This window comes from Polypterus senegalus, chromosome 5 (genome assembly GCF_016835505.1).
Source record: "Polypterus senegalus isolate Bchr_013 chromosome 5, ASM1683550v1, whole genome shotgun sequence".
Taxonomy (NCBI): domain Eukaryota; kingdom Metazoa; phylum Chordata; class Cladistia; order Polypteriformes; family Polypteridae; genus Polypterus; species Polypterus senegalus.
This window is the reverse complement of record NC_053158.1, coordinates 152,084,599-152,107,998: the sequence shown is the minus strand read 5'-3', so window position 1 is coordinate 152,107,998 and position 23,400 is coordinate 152,084,599. Positions and strand designations below refer to the sequence as shown.

General features: G+C 37.7%; 1 protein-coding gene across 1 annotated transcript in view; it reads left to right on the top strand.

Moving 5' to 3' along the window:
- Window positions 1-23,400, top strand: part of reck (reversion-inducing-cysteine-rich protein with kazal motifs) — a 253,720-nt gene that overhangs the window by 163,363 nt on the left and 66,957 nt on the right. The window contains exons 10-14 of the mRNA XM_039753505.1: window positions 3,968-4,147; window positions 7,212-7,424; window positions 11,654-11,790; window positions 13,877-14,017; window positions 21,863-22,051. Coding sequence (XP_039609439.1) covers window positions 3,968-4,147; window positions 7,212-7,424; window positions 11,654-11,790; window positions 13,877-14,017; window positions 21,863-22,051 — 860 coding nt within the window. The remainder of the gene's footprint in view (window positions 1-3,967; window positions 4,148-7,211; window positions 7,425-11,653; window positions 11,791-13,876; window positions 14,018-21,862; window positions 22,052-23,400) is intronic.

Sequence of the window (23,400 nt, the reverse complement as noted above, 5' to 3'; positions counted from 1 at the left end):
TGCTGCCTCTCTGGCCACTTTATAAAGCTATATGGGCATCAAGGCTGGTCAATCTTCTGTGTTTCTGACTAGTGTGTACAGTCTGTGATTTTGAAAGAAAGATTTTAGGATTTCAGACTCGGACATCCTTGTTTTCCTGATGTCAGGCGTATTTACAATACTAAAGTTATTTCTCACTTTCACAATCTTGGTCAGCCAGTGGCAATTCAGGAATTCAAAGGTATTCTGCCAGTGGACTTGGTTGTTTAGAAAAGTTAACTCATTTCATAGAAAGTGTAATATGAAACATCAGTAAACACTGGAATTTGAAAACCAAAACAAGAAAACTGAATCTGATGAGCAATATGTCAGAAGCACATACAGAAGCAAAAACGGTATCTGTTCCTTGTAGTAGTGATGACATAAAAACATAAGGCAGCCCATTACCGTTATCACATGCATCTGGCGAATGGCTGCATAGCACGCTCAGAGTAAGAGTGTCAAAAACTTTCACTGTAACTCACCAACAATTATTAAGTTCAGCTAGTCTACAGATTGAACACTCTGCTATGTAAACGTATGTATTGGTAAAGTAGTTCAAATCATTGGAACTGTTTTCATTATTGTTATGTGTATCATACAGTATAAGATTTGTAAGGAACAAAAGTAAAATCAATATTTTTAATTACACCTCAAGAATTATAGGCGACTAATTAGTACAATGTAAAAAACACCTGTTTGAAACATATATTTCATATATCTCATATATGTCATATATTCTGTATATCTCATCTTCCTATGTGCTTTTCCTGGTTCGGGTCTTTAAAACTATAGTACAATTTAATAGTTAAACAATTATTTCAAACAACTACATGCATGTGTATTTATGTTTATGCAGTGTTTCAGCTGCCAATATCAATTGCTTCAATGTGCAAGAATATTTTATGACTAATTGTTATACTGTATTTTCCATAGACTTACAATGAAGCTGTCTGTGCTTTTGAAAATAAAGATTTCAGGCTTTCAGACTTGACATCATTGTTTTACTGATGACAGATGTATTTATGATTCTAAGTCAGTGCCATATAAATTGGCTGGTGTGACACCAAAGCTGCTCACTAGATCCAAAATATGTCCTTTCCAGACAGTAGAGAAATTCACAAGTTGAGTAATATCAAAACACTAAAGACGATTTAAGAAATCTGTTACAAATTAACAATTATTTTAATTTGTATGAATGTTAACATTACCCAGTAATAATATACATTGATAATCAAAATACAAGGATCCACAAACCTCAGTTAAATCTGCCGTAAATGTTATTGATGATTTTGGAGGATGATAAATAAGTATAAACAGCAACCATTAACTGACTTGCCAAGATGAAAATTGTGGTGCAGGAGAGAAGGGTATAGGTTTATGGGGTATTGGGACTCCTTTTGGAGCAGATGGGACCTGTTCTGCCATCTGAACTAGAGGGGCACCAATGTGTTGGGGAGGTGTATGAGTAGGTAAGTCGAGGATTGTTTAAACTACAGAGTAGGGGGCCAGGGAGTTCAGGACAGGCCAGGTTTGGAACTATACATGGAGGAACAAACAACAGTGTGAAAATAAAAACACATGCTGGTAGTAATATAACATCTCACCCAACATTTAAATATAAAAGTAAAAGGAGTAACATTATAAATAGCTTGCCTTATGCTAGATGTATCAAAAATAAAACAAGTGAGTTGGAGTTGTATACAGTATAGCAGAGGATAGTTATGATATTATAGCAATAAAGGAAACCTGACTAAATAACAATGATGGGGATGAGTATAACATAAAGGGATACACATTTTCAGAAACGATAGACAGAACAGAAAAGGAGATGGGGTTGCTGTTTATGTCAAACAAAATTTAAATTCAAGTCCTCTTGAGTTGGACAATAAGCCCCATCTTAGTGAGGACATGTGGCTTCAACTGGAAAGTATTATGGAAAGAGGCCTTATTTTAGGACTGTGTTATAGACCACCCACTGAAGACAATAATTTCTGCATTTTTTTTATTAATATTAAAAAGGCAAGTTTACATGGGGATATTGTCAGCATAGGGGACTTTAACTATCCGAATATTAACTGGGATAACCTTGCAAATAGTGGAGTACAAAAGTAGGAGTTTTTAGAAGTAATCAGTGACTGTTTTTTTAACTCAGTATGTTAAAGCACCAACACGGGGTGAAGCCTGTATGGATTTAGTTATTTGTAATAATTAGGATAGAATTGGGGGTGTAGAGGTGATTGAATCACTAGGGTCAAGTGACCATAATATAATACAGTTCTCAGTGTTTTGTAAGAGTGCAGATGCAAAGACTAAAATTGTTAAGTTGAGGTAGGGCAAATTTTCAGCAGATGCGATAAAGTCTACACTGGGAAAAGCTTTTAAATATGGAGACAGTCAAGGAGCAGTGGAACAGGTTTAAATATGTTGTACATGTAATGCAGGACAGGTACATACTGTGAAATATAGTGGCCTGGACACACACAGGCGGACACCATTTGCTCCATCACCACACGTTTATTAACACAAAGTCGCAAATGTTAAGTGCACTGCCACCAAACCCCCAGTTCCCGAAAGTCAACAAACACAGTCCTCTTCACACAACACTCGGGCCTCTCCTCGCCTCCAATGCCTCAACCTTGTCCTCCTCCTCACCCGACTCCAGCCTTGATTGCAGGGCGGCGGCTCCTTAAATAGGCGGCTGATTACCGACCGCACCCAGCCACCTGTGACAATACATAAATTTGGAATTAATAGGAAAATTAAAAAAAAAACTCTGGAGTGGGTTAATAAAGAGTTAAAAAAAGAAGCTGCATAGAAAAAAACAGCTGTATAAGGCATATAAGACTAATAACTCCAAAGTGAATTGTAGAGCGTATGAGAATATGAGGGCAACCATTAAGAATGATACAGTATAAAGGAGGCTTAAAGACAGTTGAAGAGGAATTTTTACGACTAAAAATTAATTCAAAAGAAGTTAATTAGCAGCAAAAACAGGTCACTAATTAAGGAAAGGGTAAGAATGAAAACCTGCAGCCACTGGAGCCGTCTAGGACTGGAGTTTGAGATCCCTGTATTAAATGCTTAACTATAATCTATGAGTAGCATTCACACATAATTCCCTCTCCTGTTGTCCTGGTGGGACAGTACTGTATCTAGAGCCAGATGATCTATGATTCTGCTAGAGCAATATACAAACTGTATTGAATTTAGTTCTTTAATGTTTGTCATTAACACATGCTAGATTATCTGGGCTCACAGGCATACCTAGATTTTATACAGCCCACTGAATGGGTCATTATTGACAATGCAGACCTACCAGAAAAAACTTTGTCCACCCCATTGTAGACTTCTTTGCTTGCATTCTGATCAGAGAGTCAGGCAACAGTCTCTTGCTTATTGTGCAAATAGTACCTGCTTCTTCATTTGGTCTGGGAATTTTCCATCAAAAGTGGAAAAATTCAGGTCAGAGCAGACCTAGCAGACAAACAGGCTAGAAGGCACATGCCTCCCTCATCCTTTGCCAGGGAATGCAGGCTTTTTTTTTGAGACTGCAGTTGGAACATTTGAAGAAGTTCCTGTGTTGCACATCTGCAGTTCGGTGTCAGTAAATGTTTTAATTAAAAGCAGATGTTAGATGAAAAGCAATCCATCTTTTTTTAGTTTGCAGCACTCCTTGCCAGTCCAGATAAGGTTATCTGGTGTGTTTACAAAGAAGGAACTGGCTTTCAAGAAAGTCAGATATGATCCAGGTTGACGAAAGTGTCGGCTGCAGACTTCTTAGTTTGTTGTCGTTTTCTGGTGGGGCTTGTGATAAGCTAAATGCTAATAGTGTGAAATTTTCATGTACAACATCTGCTGTGCAATGTTTCAATGCTGATTTTTCCATTTGCTTTTCTGGATATTTATAGATATGAGTTTAATGTGATTATCTTCATTGTTTTCTCAGGGATTTGTGTAATAAGCTCTACAGCTCCAGCTGGGGCAGCACACAAAGCTGGCTGGAGTTTGATCGCCTCTGTGAATACAATGCAGTGGAAGCCTCCATGTTAACCTGCTTAGCTGATGTGAGAGAGCCCTGCCAGCTAGGCTGCAAAGACCTGTCCTACTGCACAAACTTCAACAACAGGTAATATTTTCTCTTCTTCTTCCTCTTTTTAAGACCGTCACATGTACAGTATCCTTCTAGAGACATATAAGGTAAACTCCAAAAATTGATCAGTTCTTACCTCACGGTGAGATTTTCTTGTCAGCTCTGCACCATCCATTTACCCATGAATTTACACCTTAGGTTCATATTTACAGTACTTGCTATAGTGGTGACACTGTGCAGAAAATGTGGGGACTGACACAGAGAGAAATCAGCTGGGGAAGCATACCACTCACAGTGGTCAGAGACGAGCTCTGCTCGGTTAATAGATGGCAATCTCCATTTTGCTTTTCCCTCTGACCCAGAAAACATGGGTTTGCATCTCACCAATAGCAGTTCACTAGACTGAAAATCTTCAAACTGAGATGCTGCGTGGTATAAGTTCACAGCAATTCAATTGAGGACACAAGGGTAGGAATTGCAGTATGGACAGGTGGATTGTAGTGGTGACATTGTGCAGAAAAATAGGGACTGACATAGAGAAATTAGCAGACAACTCCAGAGAAGCACACTGCTCATAGTGTCAGAGATGTGTTCTGTGACCCTGACAGATGGAGCTCTCCATTTTGCTCCCGCTGCAAAGCACTCGGCTCTAAGCAAAGGTACGCGGGTTTGCAGCTCACAACCAGCAGTTCACCACAGAACAAATCTTCAAACTGATATCCTTTTGTGACGGTGCGGGTCGGCTTCTTGCTTCCTTTTCCATAATAACATCATTGATAACGTAACAGGATGAGCTGAGCCGATGGGGACAAAACACCAAGCAAGGGGATGGTGTAAAAGTGATCAGTACTTGTATTAAAAAAAAAAAAACAAATCCAAATAGTGTCCAAAAGGTTCAGTGCTCAAAAGCTAATAAATAAATAATCCATAAAAACATCAAAGTGCTGATGAAGGTTACAATCAATAAATAGAAAAAAAATCAGTTAAAAATGATGTTAAAATTCAGACAGGAGTCTTCCTTAAAATGCTCAGTCCCCTGTGCTTCTCTTTTAAATACCGACGCCTCTCTGACTTATCCTTCTAGGACCTCACAGCACAGAGAGACGTCTACCAATAGATCCAAACATCCATCAATCGTGGCCCGTGTCCCAGCCGCCCAGTCCACGGCTTTCCACAGGGAACTTACTGGAACCTTGGTCCGCTGCCAATCCAGGCACCACCCAGCGAGAGTATTCCCCTGGGCTTAACGATCACTCCTGCTCCTGGCTACTCAGCAGGAGTGATCCTCATGCCCCCTTCTGAGCGCTGGCCATGCGTTACCACCTTGGGCACCATTCCCGTCCACCTGCTTCTCACCAAGCACTGGTTCACCACTGCTCCTGCCTTTTCTCTCTGTCCCTTAATCTCCAATCCTCCTTCCTTTGTTTCGTTTCTCTTTCCTTTCTTCCTTACGCTTCACTTTATAGGCTGGGGGAGCAGTTGCAGGTGCAATGACAAGGCAATCAGACTGCCCACACCAACCCAGAGACGGGGCATCTTCCCAGCAGATCGCTCACACCTGTCCCCACGCCCACTCGCATTCATTATTTATTAAAATAACCATTTTTTCTGAGCCATGGATCCGCTATACCACAGCTTCCTATTGCGAGTCCAGAGCAATTCACTTTTCTTTCCATGGGCACCTTTAGGCAAAAGCCTGTTTTATCACAATATTAATAAACATAAACATGAGGAAGGAAAAAATGTTCTGTTAAACATAAACAAGAATTTAAACGTTGCAATATGTTTTTTCATGTGTTTCAAATACTGCATATGTCTTCTGTATTTTATATATGGTGTATTTAATCCTGATTTTGTGGTACTGTCACTATTGCATATATTTTTTAAACTCAATTCTATAAACAAATGCAGGTCACATTTTTCTTCCTTTAAAAGCAAAAAGTACTTCTTCATGTGGGTCCTAAACATCGTGTGAGCAGCCATTTTTCTATAGGAGTCGACCATTGACATCATAGGTCTGCTATTGAGCTGGTGGAAGATCTCAAGAATCAACATAGGTTAGCAGATGGGCTGACCATGACGGCATAGCTCATGTCGCTGCATTGATTTATTGGATTCTGAGTACTTCCACCAGGTCCATTAGACCTGTGATGTCACTGAGCTGCTGCTTTCTGGAGATTTATACAAAAATAGTTGTATCGTTTCAAGCAGTGTTTTTTTTAAATGGTCACATAAATAGGTATTAAAACATATAAAAATGTGACTGTTCAACTTGAAGAACATATTTTATACTTAGCTGAAAAGCCTGAGTTTTGAGATGTGAGCATTTTGATTACTGCTCCTATATTGATAAGGTGTTTGACATGTTAAGGTTAAAAAAAACGCTACACCATGAGGTAAAGTGGAATGACTGCGACTGCAGCAGCAGAAGAAGTTACTTGACGGGATAGTGTGGGTTGTGTAAATGTTGCTGTGGTGATTTGGTGGGGTCACTATGCCATGGCAAATATAACCTTCAGATTATCTAGAATGATCACATTCTATAAAACCTTCCATCTGAGGTAAAATAGCAACTTTAGAATGTTTAATATAGGCAGATGTTTGCTATAGGCAGATGTTATTATCTATAAAAAGCTGCTAACCATTGATGATGACTTTATCAGCTAACCTACAAATAAAAATGCTTTTTGATATGTAAAGTTCAGCAGCAGTCATTGTCCATGCATCGTTCCTTTTGGTCAGCTTTCTAAAGTCTTTGAGTTGTTGAATGGCAGAGGTTATTATTCTACTAAAACAACTAGCTGTTCAAGCTGAAACGTTAAAAAAAATGCAAACTTCTGATTGGTCTTTGAGAAATGACAGTAAAAGCTGAAAATTTTGAACTTTTAATAGAAGATTCCATTGGTGGATGCAATGTACAGTATTCACTGCCAATAGAAGAATAACTTTACCGCAGCTGTATCATTCACAAACATTGCATTTTTGGTTTTCTGCTTGACGCATACCACTAATATGTAAATTTGGCTTTTTGTATCCCTCTGCTTCTGTCCAGTTGCTCAGTTTCCTCTTCCTTTCTTTTTCTTTTTTTTTTTTTATAAAGACCTACAGAATTGTTCCGAAGCTGCAATGTTCAATCAGACCAGGGAGCCCGGAATGATATGAAACTATGGGAAAAGGGAAGCATCAAGATGCGCTTGATGAGCATTCCCGTCCTGGACATTCGGAAATGTAAGCCAGAGATGTGGAAGGCGGTTGCATGTTCTCTTCAGATTAAGCCATGCCACAGCAAATCTCGGGGAAGTGTAATCTGCAGGTGAGTCACTTTGTAGGGATATTCAACTCCTAGATTTTGCCTTTCTAATTGGGAATTTAGAGCCTCACAAATTAATGAACTAATCAGCTTTGAACAATTTATGGATTTTAATAGCAAAGACATTTTTCCTGTTGAAGGACTAGAAAAAATGGGTTAAAATCAATTTTGCCAGCTTTGGGAGAAGGTTGGTGTGTGGTGCACCCGTCTGTCTTAGCGTACCCCCACATTCCCTTATACTGGGCCAGCTTAAAGTCACAAATTAACCTAACATTCATCTGTTGGATTGTGGAACATAATAGGGAGTACCCGATGTAAAACAAAAATAAAAATAAAATAAGTGGAAGAAACTATTTAATGCCAGAAGGATAAACAATGACATGCACCACTGATGTTGCTTAGACGGTCAGCAAAGGGTGAAATGGTGGCTCTGTGGCTTAGGATCTGCAATGGTATCTGGAAGGTTGGTGTTTCAAATCCCATTACTGCCAGAAGGGATCCTACTCCATTGGGGCCTTAAGCAAGGCCCTTAACTTCAAAATTGCTCTGGGGTGCTGTACACTGGCTGACCCTGTGCTGTGTCTCCCAAAATTCATGCAAAAAGAAATTTCTCATTTGGGATTAACAAAGTATATCCAAATAGTCAAATAATCAAAAATAGTAGCAAGTGCTCTTTTACACATGGTCATATGTAACAACTCTTTAGTCCTAAGAAGCTTCTTTTAAAGGTAATAAAGAGCAAAGATGTCTGTGAAGTAAACTGGGAGACATGTGTCCAGGTCGATGACTTCCAAACTTCTTGTTCCACAATTTATTTACTTAGGCCTGTTTTTGTGAGAAGTATCACACCCTTGACACCAGGTGAAAATCCATAGAAATATATGAAAAATGTGAATATTGCACTCACAGGGTGTTTGGACTGGGATTCATACCCAGTCTTCTGGATTATAAGGTAGCAAATCCAACTGTAACATAAGAAAGAACATGAAAAGGCAACATATAAAAAAATCTGGTATGATGATAATACTGTAATAATGAGATATAACCATCTGCCACTAAGATTAACCACTATCAGCCTATTATATATGATTAAAACTGCCAAGAAGGAAAACAATATTTTTTTCATTCAAATTTTCATCTTGGCAGTCCCCTGTAGCATCCACTCTTAAGATTGTTACAGTATGTACCCACACAAACATGGTGCTTACGAAAAGATTAATAGTAAAAATTCTCCCATTCATTGAACAAGCATGTGCACATTAACTAGATAAACCAGAAAAACAACTACTTCAGCCCTATGTAAAAGTGAGACGTAGGCTAATTAATAGAGCAGAAGAGTTTAATGTTAGCAGGGTAAGAAATGTCATTCTGGGTAACAAGCAGGTCTCCAAACTTGGATAATCATTGCTACACTTTTCAAAAACAAAACACTCCTGCAGATTCAACGCGTAAGTGCTGTCTGTTTGAAAAAGCAACTCAGTATAAATGTAAAATGAATGTGGCTTTGAATTTAACTTTTAATGATTTATTCTTTAAACCTGAAAATGTATGACATAAAACATTCTTGATTCATTCACATGCAATTCAAAAAGCTCCTCCTGCATTCATTTGTCTGTCCACATGAAACAGCTCAGTTGCCAGTAGACCGATTTTGTTGAAATTTGCAAACAGATTCTTTGAATAAATTTGCCACGGAAGTTCAGTTTATGTTGAGATATCTAGAATACAGCACGCTGTACAAAATTAGAAAACTCAGAACCTCCTATTGAAAAGTATTTTCGGACAAAACATCCTGTATAACTTCTAGCACAGATTAGTTTATTGTCCCTGGAAAAGATGGCATCTGGATGGCATTTGTTGATCCAAAGTATTACATATCTTTTTGTATTAATACTACCCTCATGTATTTGTAAGTTACAGATGTCATGGGCACTGACACAATTCAATCACAAACGATAGTAATCATTTTGTACAAGTTTAGTGCTAACTAGGATCTGTCTTATGGGCCGCACAGATTTCTGTTGTGGGCCACGTGTTTGACATGCCTGCTGTAGAGGATGAAATGTCCAAAATCCTACCAATTTGCCTTTGGGGTGCATTGTTCTGAAAGTGCTGAATCATTCGCTTACACATCTATTGGCAAAATGGCGAGAATTGACCAGGCCTTGCTTGTGAAGGACTAGGCCTTTTTTGAAGGCTCCTTATATACTAGAACACAGTTGCCTCACCTGCTTCACATCACCTTTTTATTTCAACTTGTCACATCATTATAAGTCCTAAGCTAACCTGTCCCAAATGTTTTGGAATTTGTTTCAGTCCAAAATTTCATATTAACTGTATCTTCAAAAATAATGCAGTTGATTAGGTAAAACATCAAGTGCCTTGTCTTTATGCTGTCTTTAAAAACAAGTTAAAAAATTTAAATATCTCTCCTTTTTGTTTGTATTGGCATTTTCCAAACTGTTCCTTTCTTGGAATTAGAGCAGTATTTTAATTTATTTAATTTGTGATCGTAAGACTATATAAATTCCACAGTTGTGTTTGCAGTTAGGTTGCTTGGTGACTCTACATTTGGTTTTTATGAGCGTTTGTTTGCATCAGTCTTTCTAAAATGAAATAATATCCTGTAAGGGACTGATGCATGCCTTATGTTCAGTTCTGTCAGTGTACTGTACACTATTGTTCCCTATGACCCATTACTTGAAAAGCAGACATAACAATAATGCAGTGGAAAAGGATCTGAAGAATTAACCCAAAACCCAAGGTCCTGTTTCCATTGGTCCTTTCAGCATGGTATTTTTGAATTTGTTTTCATTTAATTGAATACGGAAGTTCTGAGAATCGGCATGTCCACAGCTTTTCCTGCCTACACAAGGAGCAAGGCACTAACCAACCTGACTCTGAGCTCAGTTTGGATTTGCCTATCATATATTACAGTATGGAGTTTAGCTTGAAACTATCATAACTCCCTCAGCGTAGCTCTTTCATTACAGCAGCATGCTCTCTGCCCGTGCTTCACAAAGGAACACAAACTCACGCACGTCCAAGACACACAGCAGAACACTGAAAGGCAATTTCAGAGTTTATAACAATGCAGTTTTCATTGTTGTCTGGTTAAGAAAAAAATCTTCCTGTAGTAACTCCACATTATTTTATAACACATCCTGTGGTTCCTCAGATTAAAAAAAAATAGAAAGAAAAAAATATACTAGTATTGCATAAATAAAGTCATTAATGACATCATTGGCAGTGGTACAATGGCTTTCATTGGAGTTATAGTGGTGGAACTACAGAGAGGGAGGTCTCTGGGCCTTCAGTCGTTCCCATTTCTGTTTATGAATTACGAGGAGAGAAAACGTGGGGGAAAAGTAGAAGGAGCATGTCAGAAGTTCAGACCTGGATTAAATATTATAAGGGTGATGCCCACTGTGCCACCATGTCTAACTTGTGTCTATCATCTGAAAACATCACAAAAACAAGAACAAAGTGTGCAACCCAATTGTATATTATTGTGTATCTAGTTTTATATTCTTTATATTGAAAGTATTTTTACTATCTTTATAATCAATATATATAAAAGCCAAATACCACTGACTCACTAATCAGGAAATCTCCCGAACCACGAGGACTTGAATTTTGGAATGTAGGTTACACGGTTTTAAAATTTTTGTTGTCCAAGCACGAAAGTTCTTGTAGATTTTAGAGCCGTTTGTATGTCTGTCCGCTTTTCGCGAGAGAACTACTTGACAGATTTAGGGTGTTTTTCTATAATTTGCTTGAACATTCTGTTGATTTTGCAGCTTTCTCGTCACGCTAAGTATCATAGTTCGGTTGTGGTACCGATTTATTAGCGTGAATCCAAGAGATAGGCTGTGGGGAGGGGGGCAGGGCCCTCCTCACTCATGCGTCTGCCTCAGGCGTAACCTTACCTCCACGTAGTTAGCAAACGAGAGAACCACTTAACGGATTTAGATCTTTTTTTTTTCAATAATTTGCTTCCAGTTGATTTTGCGAATTCTTTCATTGCGCTAAGAGTCATAGTTCGCTTGCAGGAACGATATATTCGTGCTAATCCTAGCTCAAGACCCCTGCTTTGTAACGATGCTCTGCCATGACTGCAATGAATGTGAAATGTTCTGTCAATTTCTTAAATTATAGATAAATAACTGTTTTCAAACCTTTGACATTTTGTACGTTCATGCCATTGTATGCCATTTACTGTACCTCTACAGATCAGACTGCATATTTATGCTGGAGAATTGTGGGGATCACAGCAAATTTCCAGAAGGTCAGACACCTGAAACTATTTGTGACCTTCTGTCTCCAACTGATGATACAGAATATTGTATTCCTTTGGAGAAATACCTCAGTAAGTTATTTTTTTCCTCTCTTATTAAAAATCTATATTTCAGCCTTTTTTTTTTTTTTTTTTAAAAAGCATTTACAGATAGAAAGGCAGAAGCCAGTATCATAATAGCTTGGGTGTGCACATTTGTTTCTGGTACGTGTTTACTCTCTCAGATTCAGAAAACAACAAAAATCAAAGAACTCCAAGCCTAGCACAATACTTCAGAAAAAAGTGATTCATAATGACATTGTTAGCGAATTTTGTGATTTAATAAGATCCTTGATGTGTGCCATACAGACTGATTATGTGACTGATCACACTTAATAGATATATAACTTCTTTTAAAATTTAAAAAATAGCAAACATTGTGGTGGGCTGGTGCCCTGCCCAGGGTATGTTTCCTGCCTTGCACCCTGTGTTGGCTGGGATTGGCTCCAGCAGACCCCCGTGACCCTGTAGTTAGAATATAGCGGGTTAGATAATGGATGGATGGAAAATAGCAAACAGAGAACTGAAAGAATAACTAAATTAAGTAAATGATGTGAAATTAAGAAAATGACATACTATGTTATCATTAACCTGGTTGGTTTTGACAGAAAGAAAGACCCTTCCCAATAACATTTTTTCATATAGATGGTCAGTGTGGAGCATTACTCCAGTACCTTTACAAGTAATTAATAAAATTAAAGCCTGGAGCAATACATCAATATTAATTATATATTTTAATGCATCGGTCTACTGTTAACTTTGTTGTTCCAAGAAGCAGTGGAACAATTTTTACAAAAACTAGAGCATAGAACAGGTGATATTTTCAGTAAGAAATTATCCCAAAAACAGATGTTATTGCACAGAATCGGCCTCCATGTCAGGTTTATTAGTGTTTGGTAGAGAATATTAGATGATACAAGAAGCTCAATGAGCTGGCAAGGAATCAAACAGATGCCTAATAGTGTGCTTTGGCACAATATGCAACTGCTAGTCCAAGGTGATATCAAACATAACATCTGGATCTTGAGGATTTCAGATTAAACAAGTAGGGATACAGGGCATTAGAATCTACACAAGGCTCCACATTGTTTCAGATTTCCAAAGTATTGTGAGCTCATCACATGTAGACAGTCAATTAATGTGCTGCCTGATAGGACTGCTGCCTGTATGAAAACTTTCCAGGTATTGCATGTTCACCTGCAGTCTCTGCCCTTTTATTTATTTATTTGTTTGTTTGTTTGTATCATGGTGCAACAATTACAAAACATCAGAGAGACAAGTATCACTTTTGATTTACATGGTCCAAAACACCCACATTCTTTCCTCATGGCTGCAATGAGTGTATTATACTTCCAGGTGAATACTTATTGGTTGTCAACACACAAGCCCCACATTTATAACTTAAGACAAAATTGCACCCATTTGGTTTTTGAGTGGCAAACCACTCTGGTTGAGCCGCTGTCTGCTGAGGCAATGTCACACTACACAAGTGGCTATTATGGGAGCTCATGAGAACTGCCCATAAGTAGGTAAGATTATGTAAACAAAGTCAGCAACTGAAAATCACAGGCGATGTTGAGTAGTTTGATGGGGCTTAAACAAGTTTTACAACAATTCACTGAAATTGTAAGGCAAATTATAGTTTGCATCCCAGAATACCCCATCCAGAGCGTACTGTGTCCTGATTCCGAAAGGAATAAGATGTTGACATCATATGAGTTTACCCAGGAGATAACGAGTATGTATGATAGTGTATTTTCGTGTTGGCACCACATACTTCCGCTGCAAAAAGCCATAAATGGGTGATAGGATTACCACTATATACTGTCCAATGGTCATACTACCCCTGACATGGCTGATGGTGCTCTGTACTATGAAAATGATGTTCTTGTAATGGGAGGTCTGATTGCCTCTGCTGCTTGTCCTAGAAATCGGACTGTTCTACCTGTGGATGCAGCTAGTTTATGTAAAACATAATTTTTTTAGTCATCTTTTTCAGAAGAATATAGGTAATGGCCTTAGGTATGTAAAAAAAAAATTAAACTGGAAACATTCAAGGAACTTTGACCATGGCAAAATGTTTATAATTGATTATCACCGTTTCCATTTCTTTAAACAGGTCCAAGCACGTTAGGAAATATTGTGGAAGAGGTGATCCATCCTTGTAACCCAAACCCTTGTCCAAGCAACCAACTGTGTGAGGTGAATAGGAAAGGCTGTCAACCAGGACAAGACTGCCTTCCTTATTTTTGTGTGCAAGGTAACATTCACTATAGCTGTACTAATGGCCTGAGTAGGGAGTGAATTATGTGTTCATGTAGTTTCCCAATATGATACATGTAAAATGTAATCAAAAGTATAAAGGAAGGCCACTTAGAATTCTCCTGTATGTATTGTAATTCTAGTGGTTCAGACGGGAATGTCTTACCGTAGAAGTTTAATAAAACCTTTAGAAAGCTCAGGAAAGGCAGGAGAGCTTTTTGAAAAAAGTTAGTCCCATGTTGCCCTCTTTATTTGAATCTTTCCTATCCAAAATGCATGTCTGCTTTCATTCAAAAATCTTCCAAGAATTATAATTAAAAAGGTTATTATTAAATTAACACTAAATCAGAGAATTTGCAAAACATGAAAGACTAGTGAATGCTAAATGTTTTTGTAGATATTTTAGGTTCTAAGATATATTTTGCATGTTAGAACCATTTATTTTTCAAAAATAATTCCTTCATACCGCTACTTGTAGTTGGTTCAAAAAGTTTTGTCTCTTTTGTTGTGCTTTTAGGCTTACTTTATAATGTTGCTTATGTTTCAGATTTACATTTCTGCTTATCTTGTTTAAGAGAGTGATTATAAATTGCTTGCGTAGAGGTTCTCCCAAATTTAATTGTTGTTTGTTTAAGTGAAATTACAGTAGAGCCTTCTCTTGTGTGAGGAATATATTCCTAAGCACCATTTTTATTGGAAATTCCCCTCTAGTGAAATGACCTTAGATAATACATTACTTTTTAACTATATCCATTAACATTCACGATATAAGTTTACAGGTAGGCTAAGCTTAACGTTTACGATAAGTTCTGTGAAATAAGATATTACATGATTGGAAAGTTGAGATAACTCCATATTATACTGTATACACTACCCATCAAAAGTTTAGAACACCCAATTTCTTTCTAGTTTTTGTTCAAGTTTAAACAGTTGAAATCCAATGAATGGCTTAAAATGGTGAAAAGGTAAGCAGTAAACCGGCCGAGTTTTAATTTTAAGTTTAGATTAGCAAAAACTGAAAAGAAAGGAAATTTCTGAATATTAAAAATAGGCCTTCTTCAAGGAAGAACTAATAGGTTACAACCTATCGATGTTCTGCAACAGTTAAAGTAAATTAAGCCTTACAAGTTGAAGTGAACAATTTGTACAGGTGTCCCAACTTCTATTGATTACTTAAAAACCCTCTGTTTGTCTTAAAACAGAGTTGGAACAGACTACAGTATGTTACTACACATCTGAAGTCCTGCTTGGACAATATTACACTGTAGGAAGCTGTAAATTCCATTGATAATGGCAAGAAAACTGCCATTAACAAATTCAGTGAGACAGAGTATTATAACCTTTAGAGGTGAAAGCCTTTCGTTTAAAGAAACTGCAAAAAAATAAAAAAATCAGTGTCTGTGAGTATGGTGTCCTACACAATCCAAAAGAAATTGGAAACTAGAAAAATCTCTAATAGCACGAGATCAAGCAGACCCAAAGTTCCTTCTGAGGGTCACCAGCTTGCGTGACAGACGCCTCACAGCACAACAGCTTCAAGCACAGCTTAACAGTGGTCGAAACAAGTAAGTCTCAGTTTCTACTGTGAAGAGGAGACTTTGCACTACAGGTTTGACAGGGTGAGTGGCAGTAAGAAAGCCATTCCTTAAAGGACAAAATAGGGCCTTGAAATACCAGCTGTGGACTACTGCAGTCTGGACAATGTCTTTTATGGACCAATGAATGAAAATTTGAAATCTTCGGTTCTTTACGCAGGGTGTTTGTGCACTGTTGAGTTGGTGAAAAGATGGTTCTTTGTGAAACATGGCGAATGAAGTGTGATGGTCTGGGGTTCCTTTACTGGAGGCAGAGTTGGTGACTTGCACAGAGTGACCAGCATTCTTAGGGTTACCATAGTTTGGCTATTATATCAGAAAAAAATTGCTACTTTGATGAATCAAAAATTGAATAAATTTATGTACACTTAATGATTCCTTGACTTATTTTTTTTTATTTGACATTGTTTATTTGTTCTGTGTCTTGATTTCGTGAAACACTAAGACATTAAACTGCCTGCATTTCCATAAAAACTGAAATAACTGAGGAGTACTAAAACATATGACCGGTAGTGTACAGTACTTAGCAAAGCTACATGGAATAATGTATTGTACTTGTTTTGGCTAAATTCAGAGAGATAATGCTACAGTGCTCAAGTGGCACACAGTATGTAAGAAGCAAAATTTGGTGATGCTGCGTACAAGTCAAAGTATACATTGTTATATAGTAAAATGTTTAATTTGTAAGCAGGGAAAGTTTACATGAAAATATCGATAGAAAGTACATTACAGTTGTGGCAGGACAAACACTTTCTATACAAGAGATATGAGATATATATATTGCACGCGGGACGCTGTTGTATTTGCTACATCTGGTTATGTCTGCTATGTCCCATTCTCTGATCAGGATTTCTGAACTCTGTTATATCTTATGGGACCACACAAATTGCCTAAATGGACATTAAGCAACACATAGTTGTACATTAACATTTTCAGATACCAATGTAAATTGTCAGTAACGTGATAGTAAATAATTTTTTATGTTTTCGCTTTGATCAAATATTTTAATATTATTTCTTTATTGTTTTTACCATTAACCAGGTGACGACACAATTGTATGGGTACCGTAAGTTTGTGACTGTAAAAACTGAACATTGCCAGGCTACATGACCCACACATTCAGAACGTGACTTTGGCACAAATGCGCAATAAAAGAATAAACAAATGAAGCTCTTCCTTTGTACCTATACCAGCAAAGTTTTTTCCTTTGTTCTTCAGCTTGTTTATATATATATGAAATCCTAGGCCTAAAACTGCAGCTATCTTGTGCAACAATTTCATGTGACTTTTTTGTCACGCTTTAAATCGGGCTTATTTTAAAACCTACATATATATGTTTGGTATCATTCTTTTCAGAATTTATCGAACTTTAATGTGACGTTGTTAGATTTTCAGATTCTTATTCCATTTTTAACTTATAAACTAAAATATCAAGAATGTCGTGGTTTTTAATATCAAGAAAGCCTTGGTTTTTATTTTTGATCGAGTAAACTTTTTTTCCCACAGGAGCATATTATTAAAAAAAATATCTATTAATAATACCAATGTTTGTATTTAGTTGATTTAGTTAGCTGAAGGTCAAGTTACAATGACCCATTGCATCCCACTTAAGTTTTCATGTGATTTTTCCTGTTATTTAAAAAATGAGTAATTTTTTTAAAAAAGTTATTTTATCTATAAGAATGTCAGTTTAAAAGAAATAGGTCATTTATTTAGTCTCTTATAAATACTCATCAAGCATAGTGGACCTTAGTTTAATGGGAATACTCCAATTGGTAAGAGAGTAAATATTTTATTCTCATGTCATGATTTTTACTCCATTAAATAATAATTCATTTTTCTTTTACATATTTATAGAACTTCATGATTTTGACTCCAATAAATAATTATTTTTCTTTTGTACATTTACAGATTTTACTAATATTCTGGCCACAACTGTGGGTTGGGCACCTAGGGGGGCTTGCCCCCTTAGTTTATATGTATATTTTTAAGCGTGTATGATGAGAAATTGCAGATTGAGAAGTGGATGAGGTTTTTCTCCCCAAGACACGAGACTTCTAATTCCTTCAAGACGGTTCTGTAGCTAAGTAAGATCTACTCGTGAGAGAGGAAGTCTGGGTGTTAATGTGAGACAAACTCATCTGACTCCTTCTCACAACACTGCAGGCAGTGGTGAGTGAGAATGGGTTAGTATAACAGAATTGGGTGTTTCACTACTTGTGGAAACAAGGAACAAACACACCACTGCATTCCCTTTAAATTTTTAATTCTGTTCCTTCCACTTTATATCAGTCAGCTTAAGTGTAATTTGTGTAAAATTAGTTTGTACTCTGTTGATTTAGATTTTCATTTTTGTTACCTGCTTTATGTGACCAAGTATTTGTGAATATATTGTTCCACTTTAAACTCATTATCCTTTGTACAGGGTATGATAAGATTTGTACTTGTCTTACACAGTCTAGTGACAGTAGTATAGACCAATGACAATGAATACAGACAATATATACAAAACAACACATCAAGTACACCCATGTAGTCGGTACAAGTAGCCTTATGACCCATGGTTGAAAATTGCCACATAATCTAGTGATTTGAATACTGATGATTGTGTTCTGTTTGTTAGAGCAGAGTGGGGAGAAAAGTGACTGCACATGATAGATGGGGTCTTTAATAATTATGTTTACCTTCGTGTATGTCAAATCAGAAGGCTGAGTACCACTAATATTCTGAGCAGATTTCGCCTCCTTTGTAGAGTTAAGAGTCTTGAGATAGACACATACTGTTTTGGAACTGTTGAAAAGTTATGAGCAGTCAACATTCTTACTGGTGACAGGTTGCTCAAATGTCTAACAAAGTACACAGAGGGTGCCAATATTGGACTACACCTCCTTGCCTCTACAGGGCATGCTGTTCTTTCCAGTGACTAGACAGACTGAGTGTTGCTCATATCCTCAGGTCCTTTAATGCTTATGATGTAAGCATACTTAGAGGCCAGTAGATGGAGCTAAATATTTGGAGTTCCTATTACACATGAAGAACTTCCCTGTCAATAGCAGGCCTGATCGCCGAAATTCGGCAAAGTGTTTTTCACAGTAAATTTGCTGGGTTTACTGGCAGCTTTCTTTGTCAAATTATTTCCTGAAAATCTCCCATCTAGCCATCTTTATTCCAGCAGCACTTGTTGATTTGCAAGGCTAGCATGACATCACAGTGTGATAGCAGCCATGCTGGATGGGGACGACGCTACCTGATACCACAAGCAGAATTTTACACATATACTGTAAGCATACTGCACTTCATACTTTATGGCGCTGCTCAATTTATTTTGTGCATGTGTGAATAATTAATTACGTATACACGCATACGTGATGTCAAACAGGGAAGTCGCAAATCAAACACTGCAGTCATCTATATAACGCTGAATCCTGTGTGCTTGCTAACTTAGTGGCGGTTCAAAAAACACATGAGACTCTGTGGAATAATAATAATAATATTAATACCAAAAACTTTATTACTATTTACAAGACGTTTCTAGCTTCTTGATTGAAGCAAAAAATGAGAAGCATCTGCACAGGTAGATCAGAAGCAAAAAAGCGGAGCGTGACTTCAAAAACAGAACATGCTAGCCTAATGACGCAACTGTTGTTTTGGAATGGCCACTTGGTGCCCTGAATGTTGGAACTCTGTAAGCTCAATAATATTTTTAGTGTTTACTTATTTCTAGGTTGTGGTCATTTGTTGTATCTTGTTTGTGGTTATCATTTCACCTGAGTGTTTTATTATTTGAACCACGGTGGTGCAGTAGTTAATACTTCTCCCTCACTGCTCAGGTCACATTTTTGGCCACAATAATCAGTCCAGCATAATTGGTAGATACTTCCCTAGCTCTTGAGACACTTAAAAGATCATTGTACCATTATAATCCACTCAAAACTGTAACTGTGAGACACAAAAATAACTGGATTGGTAAAAAAAATATTGATTAATTACAGCATTCTAAACATTGTCACCTTCTATGCGAAGTTTTGTATTGTGAAGTTCTTCGTGCAAAATGCATCTCACTGATTCCCTGTCAATACCAGCCAACTCTGAGATAGCTCAAAAACCTAGGCAACAGTCATTTCGAACCGCCTGATTTACCGTTTTGATGTTTTCATACGTCCGAGACAAGCATGGGCGACCTGGGTGTTGAACGTCTTCCACATTTTCTTGTCCTTTCTTGAAACATTTGTGCTACTCAAAAACTAGTGTGTGAGACATTCTGTTATCACTGTACACTGTTTTTATAATTCCATAAGTTTCTGTGGCCATTTTGTTCAATTTCGCAAGAAATTTGATGTTGATTCACTGTTCGATTTTTTTCACCTGACATTATCGAAGCAACTTGTGTAGCGATTGTTGTGCAAATACTGACTGGGCTACTCACAGGATATACCTAGACAGTCGGCGGTTTGAGAGTGTGTGTAGGAGGGGATGTAGTTCTATGAATCACTTCCGGCCGACCTCCAGATGGTTTTCCAGGAAAGCCCCAAGTCCAGCCTGGTTATTTTTGTGTCTCACCTTGTATAACTATAATTTCCTTCCCCCTGGCTTCTATGCATTTTTCACGATTTCGCTTAACTTGCGTCAAAGTGAACTCCACAGGGTTCACTCATGCCTAGTCAATAAAAGGTCTAATAGGTTATCTTTTATCCATAACCTACTGTAATTTAGTGTGGAGGTAAAGGTGAGCTGTGGGAAAGCACTTGACTAGCGGGATGAGGAAAGGTCACAGTAAAGAAAACCAAATGGGAGGTGTGATAGGGGAGTCTTTGTTGCAGTCCTGGAGTAAGAAACATTGAAGAGCTTCCACACCTGGTAGACATGGTGACCATCCAGTTTTGGAAAGACCAGAGAGGCAGCAGGACATATTTCTAATTTTTGGACATTTTGGCGTTATTCTGGGTGTAATACCCATCCTGTTCACAATGTATACTGTATAAAAGTGGTGAATGAGCATTCTTATTTAATCTTCCAATAAACATTTCTTGATTCAGTGTTTTCTGCTTTGCCCTTTTAAAATAGTTTAGATTAAATTGCATATATTGCTAGTTTGTATTCATGTATTGTTTGATTATATGAATTATAATAGTGCTCACTGAAAGTGCAAAAGGCCATGTTTAAAATAACTGGCTGATCCAAGCCACTGAGTCAGTTCTCATGCTGTATTTGCGTGTCACCCCTAATCCTGTTTTATTTGTACGTCCTTGTTTTTATCAGTGAATATTTATTTCGGAAGTGCGTTTGCCAAAGTGCTTTTCAGTATAGTGACAAGCCAAAAGAAAATGACCCATAGTTTGCAATTAAATGTAGTGTTTTGCCAAATACAAACCACTAGCTTTGCTTTTACTCTTTGCCGCTCTTCCTTTGTACCTATGCCAGCAAAGTTTTTTCCTTTGTTCTTCAGCTTGTTTCCGTTTTTGCGCAATGTCATCTCGGCTTTCATTGTACCAGCTCCTGCCAGAGGTCCTTTCTGCACGTGAAGTTTCCGACTCCAAGGGCTCTCTGATTAATAATAAGCAGCTGTAGCGGTTCTTTGGTCAAATGTCCCTGTGATTTTTTGAAAATAACCAGAATGAAATGCTAAATGTTTAGATGTCACTCTGACTTTTCTCAAGTGCCAGTGTAGAGTATGCCAGACTACTGAATGGCATTAGAGAAGTCACATCTTAGTGGACCAAGGTAAGGAGGTGTTTCGAGTGTGATCTCTCAGTGCTTGCAGGGTATCTAATGCACATGCCACCAAGTTTGCAAATCTCTGTTTAGGAAGACAGCCAAAAATGTATTATTCTGCTCATACTCAATAGGATACATATTAAATGCTCAATAAATAAGGTGCATGTGCTTAATTTTTATCTATCACGGCCAACTACATCCTTTCAAGGTGTCTTTGCTGGATTGAGGCAGCATGTCACAGAATAAGCTCCCTTATAATTCTAGAAAAAGCAACGAATTCCAGTGACTCTGACCCATAAAATATTGAATGTATCAAAACAAGGCGCTGTGTTATAGTAGTTAGCTCTGTAGCCGCTCAGCTCTAGGGACTGGGGTTCAAATCTTAGCCTGGTATCTGTGGGCAGTTGTTCATGTGTTAAGTGTCATTATGTGATTTGTAATCAGTGATAAATTCCTGTCAAGATTTTCACCTTTTAAATAAATTGTCATATTAACAATGTATCTGTCCTTTTTTCCTTTTTTTCTCTCCAAAGGTTGCAAACTTGGAGAAGCCTCAGAATTTCTAGTTCATCAGGGTGCTTTGATACAAGTCCCATCATCCAAAGGAGAGGCTGGCTGCTATAAAGTTTGCACCTGTAGTCAAAGTGGTCGACTGGAAAATTGCATGGAAATGCCATGTGTGGACATGCAGAAAACCTGCATTGTTGGAGGCCAAAGAAAAAGTGCGTATTTGAGTTTCTTTACATGTAGTGCACAGGTGGACTTACATAATGTATTTTGAAATGTGTTTCTTTGTGATTACTGCCAAGACACTTATTGAATACTCCCATGAATCCTTGCAACAAAACATGGACAGAAAATTACATTATTTGGTCAGATCAAATACATCTCAGGCTGCTTTCACATTTACCAACTCTGAAGGAAGAATGCTGATTCAGTGACACCATCTGTGTGTTGTGTCCTTGGGAAACATTCTGCATCTCATTTCACCAGGATGTGCAATAATTAGTGTGATGCCCATAGTGACACAGTTTCCTTCCCCAATCCCAAAGACATGCATGGTACATTTATTGGCAATTCTGCATTTGTCTTGTGTGGCTGTGTGCATGAGTGGGCCACTGAGATGAACTTGCATCCCAAAGATGGTTACCACTTTTCCTTTGTAGTCTGTGGCATCCTGGGACCATAAAAAGAGTGAAACATATTTAGAATTTTAAACTCTGACTGCACTCCTAGTATATCATGTGCCTTTTTGCAGCTAATTGTTTAAAGATGAACCCCTAGACAGTCTGGCCAAATGTTGCAGGAAGTGTGATTTGATTATAGGAAGTTACTGTATAAGTACAGCAATTATACAGTAGATTGACTTCTAAAAACATGTGTTGAACTCATTCCTAATACCATATATACTCGTGGATTAGTTCTCCCGCAGATAAGTCAGGACTTGATTTTACCATATAATTTCTGGTATTTTATAATGTCGGTCGTATAAGTCGAATGCGGAAAACTCACGCTATTGGTCCAAGAGACTGTGATATGCTAATGCCTACCTGAGAGAGTAACCATGGATCACACTGCCTTTTTTTTCTATGTGGGTGCGGCAATGTGCTGTATTAACGTGTGCTCCTAACTTCCCTCTCTTTCTCTATTGTGCCTACGTGACCACACAATAATACCCAAACTAGTCTGAAACAACGTTTGTACTGACTTGTGTTTTTTGTCTCTCACACCCTCATACTCCTTTATCGTAACAGCATCCCTTATCTACGATGGAACGCTCAATCAGAAGAAAATATGAAGCTGGTTTTAAATTAAACATCGTTGAAGTAGCGAAAGAAATTAGTAACTGCATTGCTGCAACAAAATTCAGTGCGCCTGAGAAACTGATGCAAGATTGGAGGAGGCAAGAAGATGCCGGACGTATAAGTTGGGGTCTGATTTTATGATCAATGTTTTGGGTTTCAAGACCTGACTTATACATGAGTATATCTGGTATACACCAATCAGGAACAACATTAAAACCACTGACAGGGGAATTAAATAACATTGATTATTTCGTTATAATGGCCCC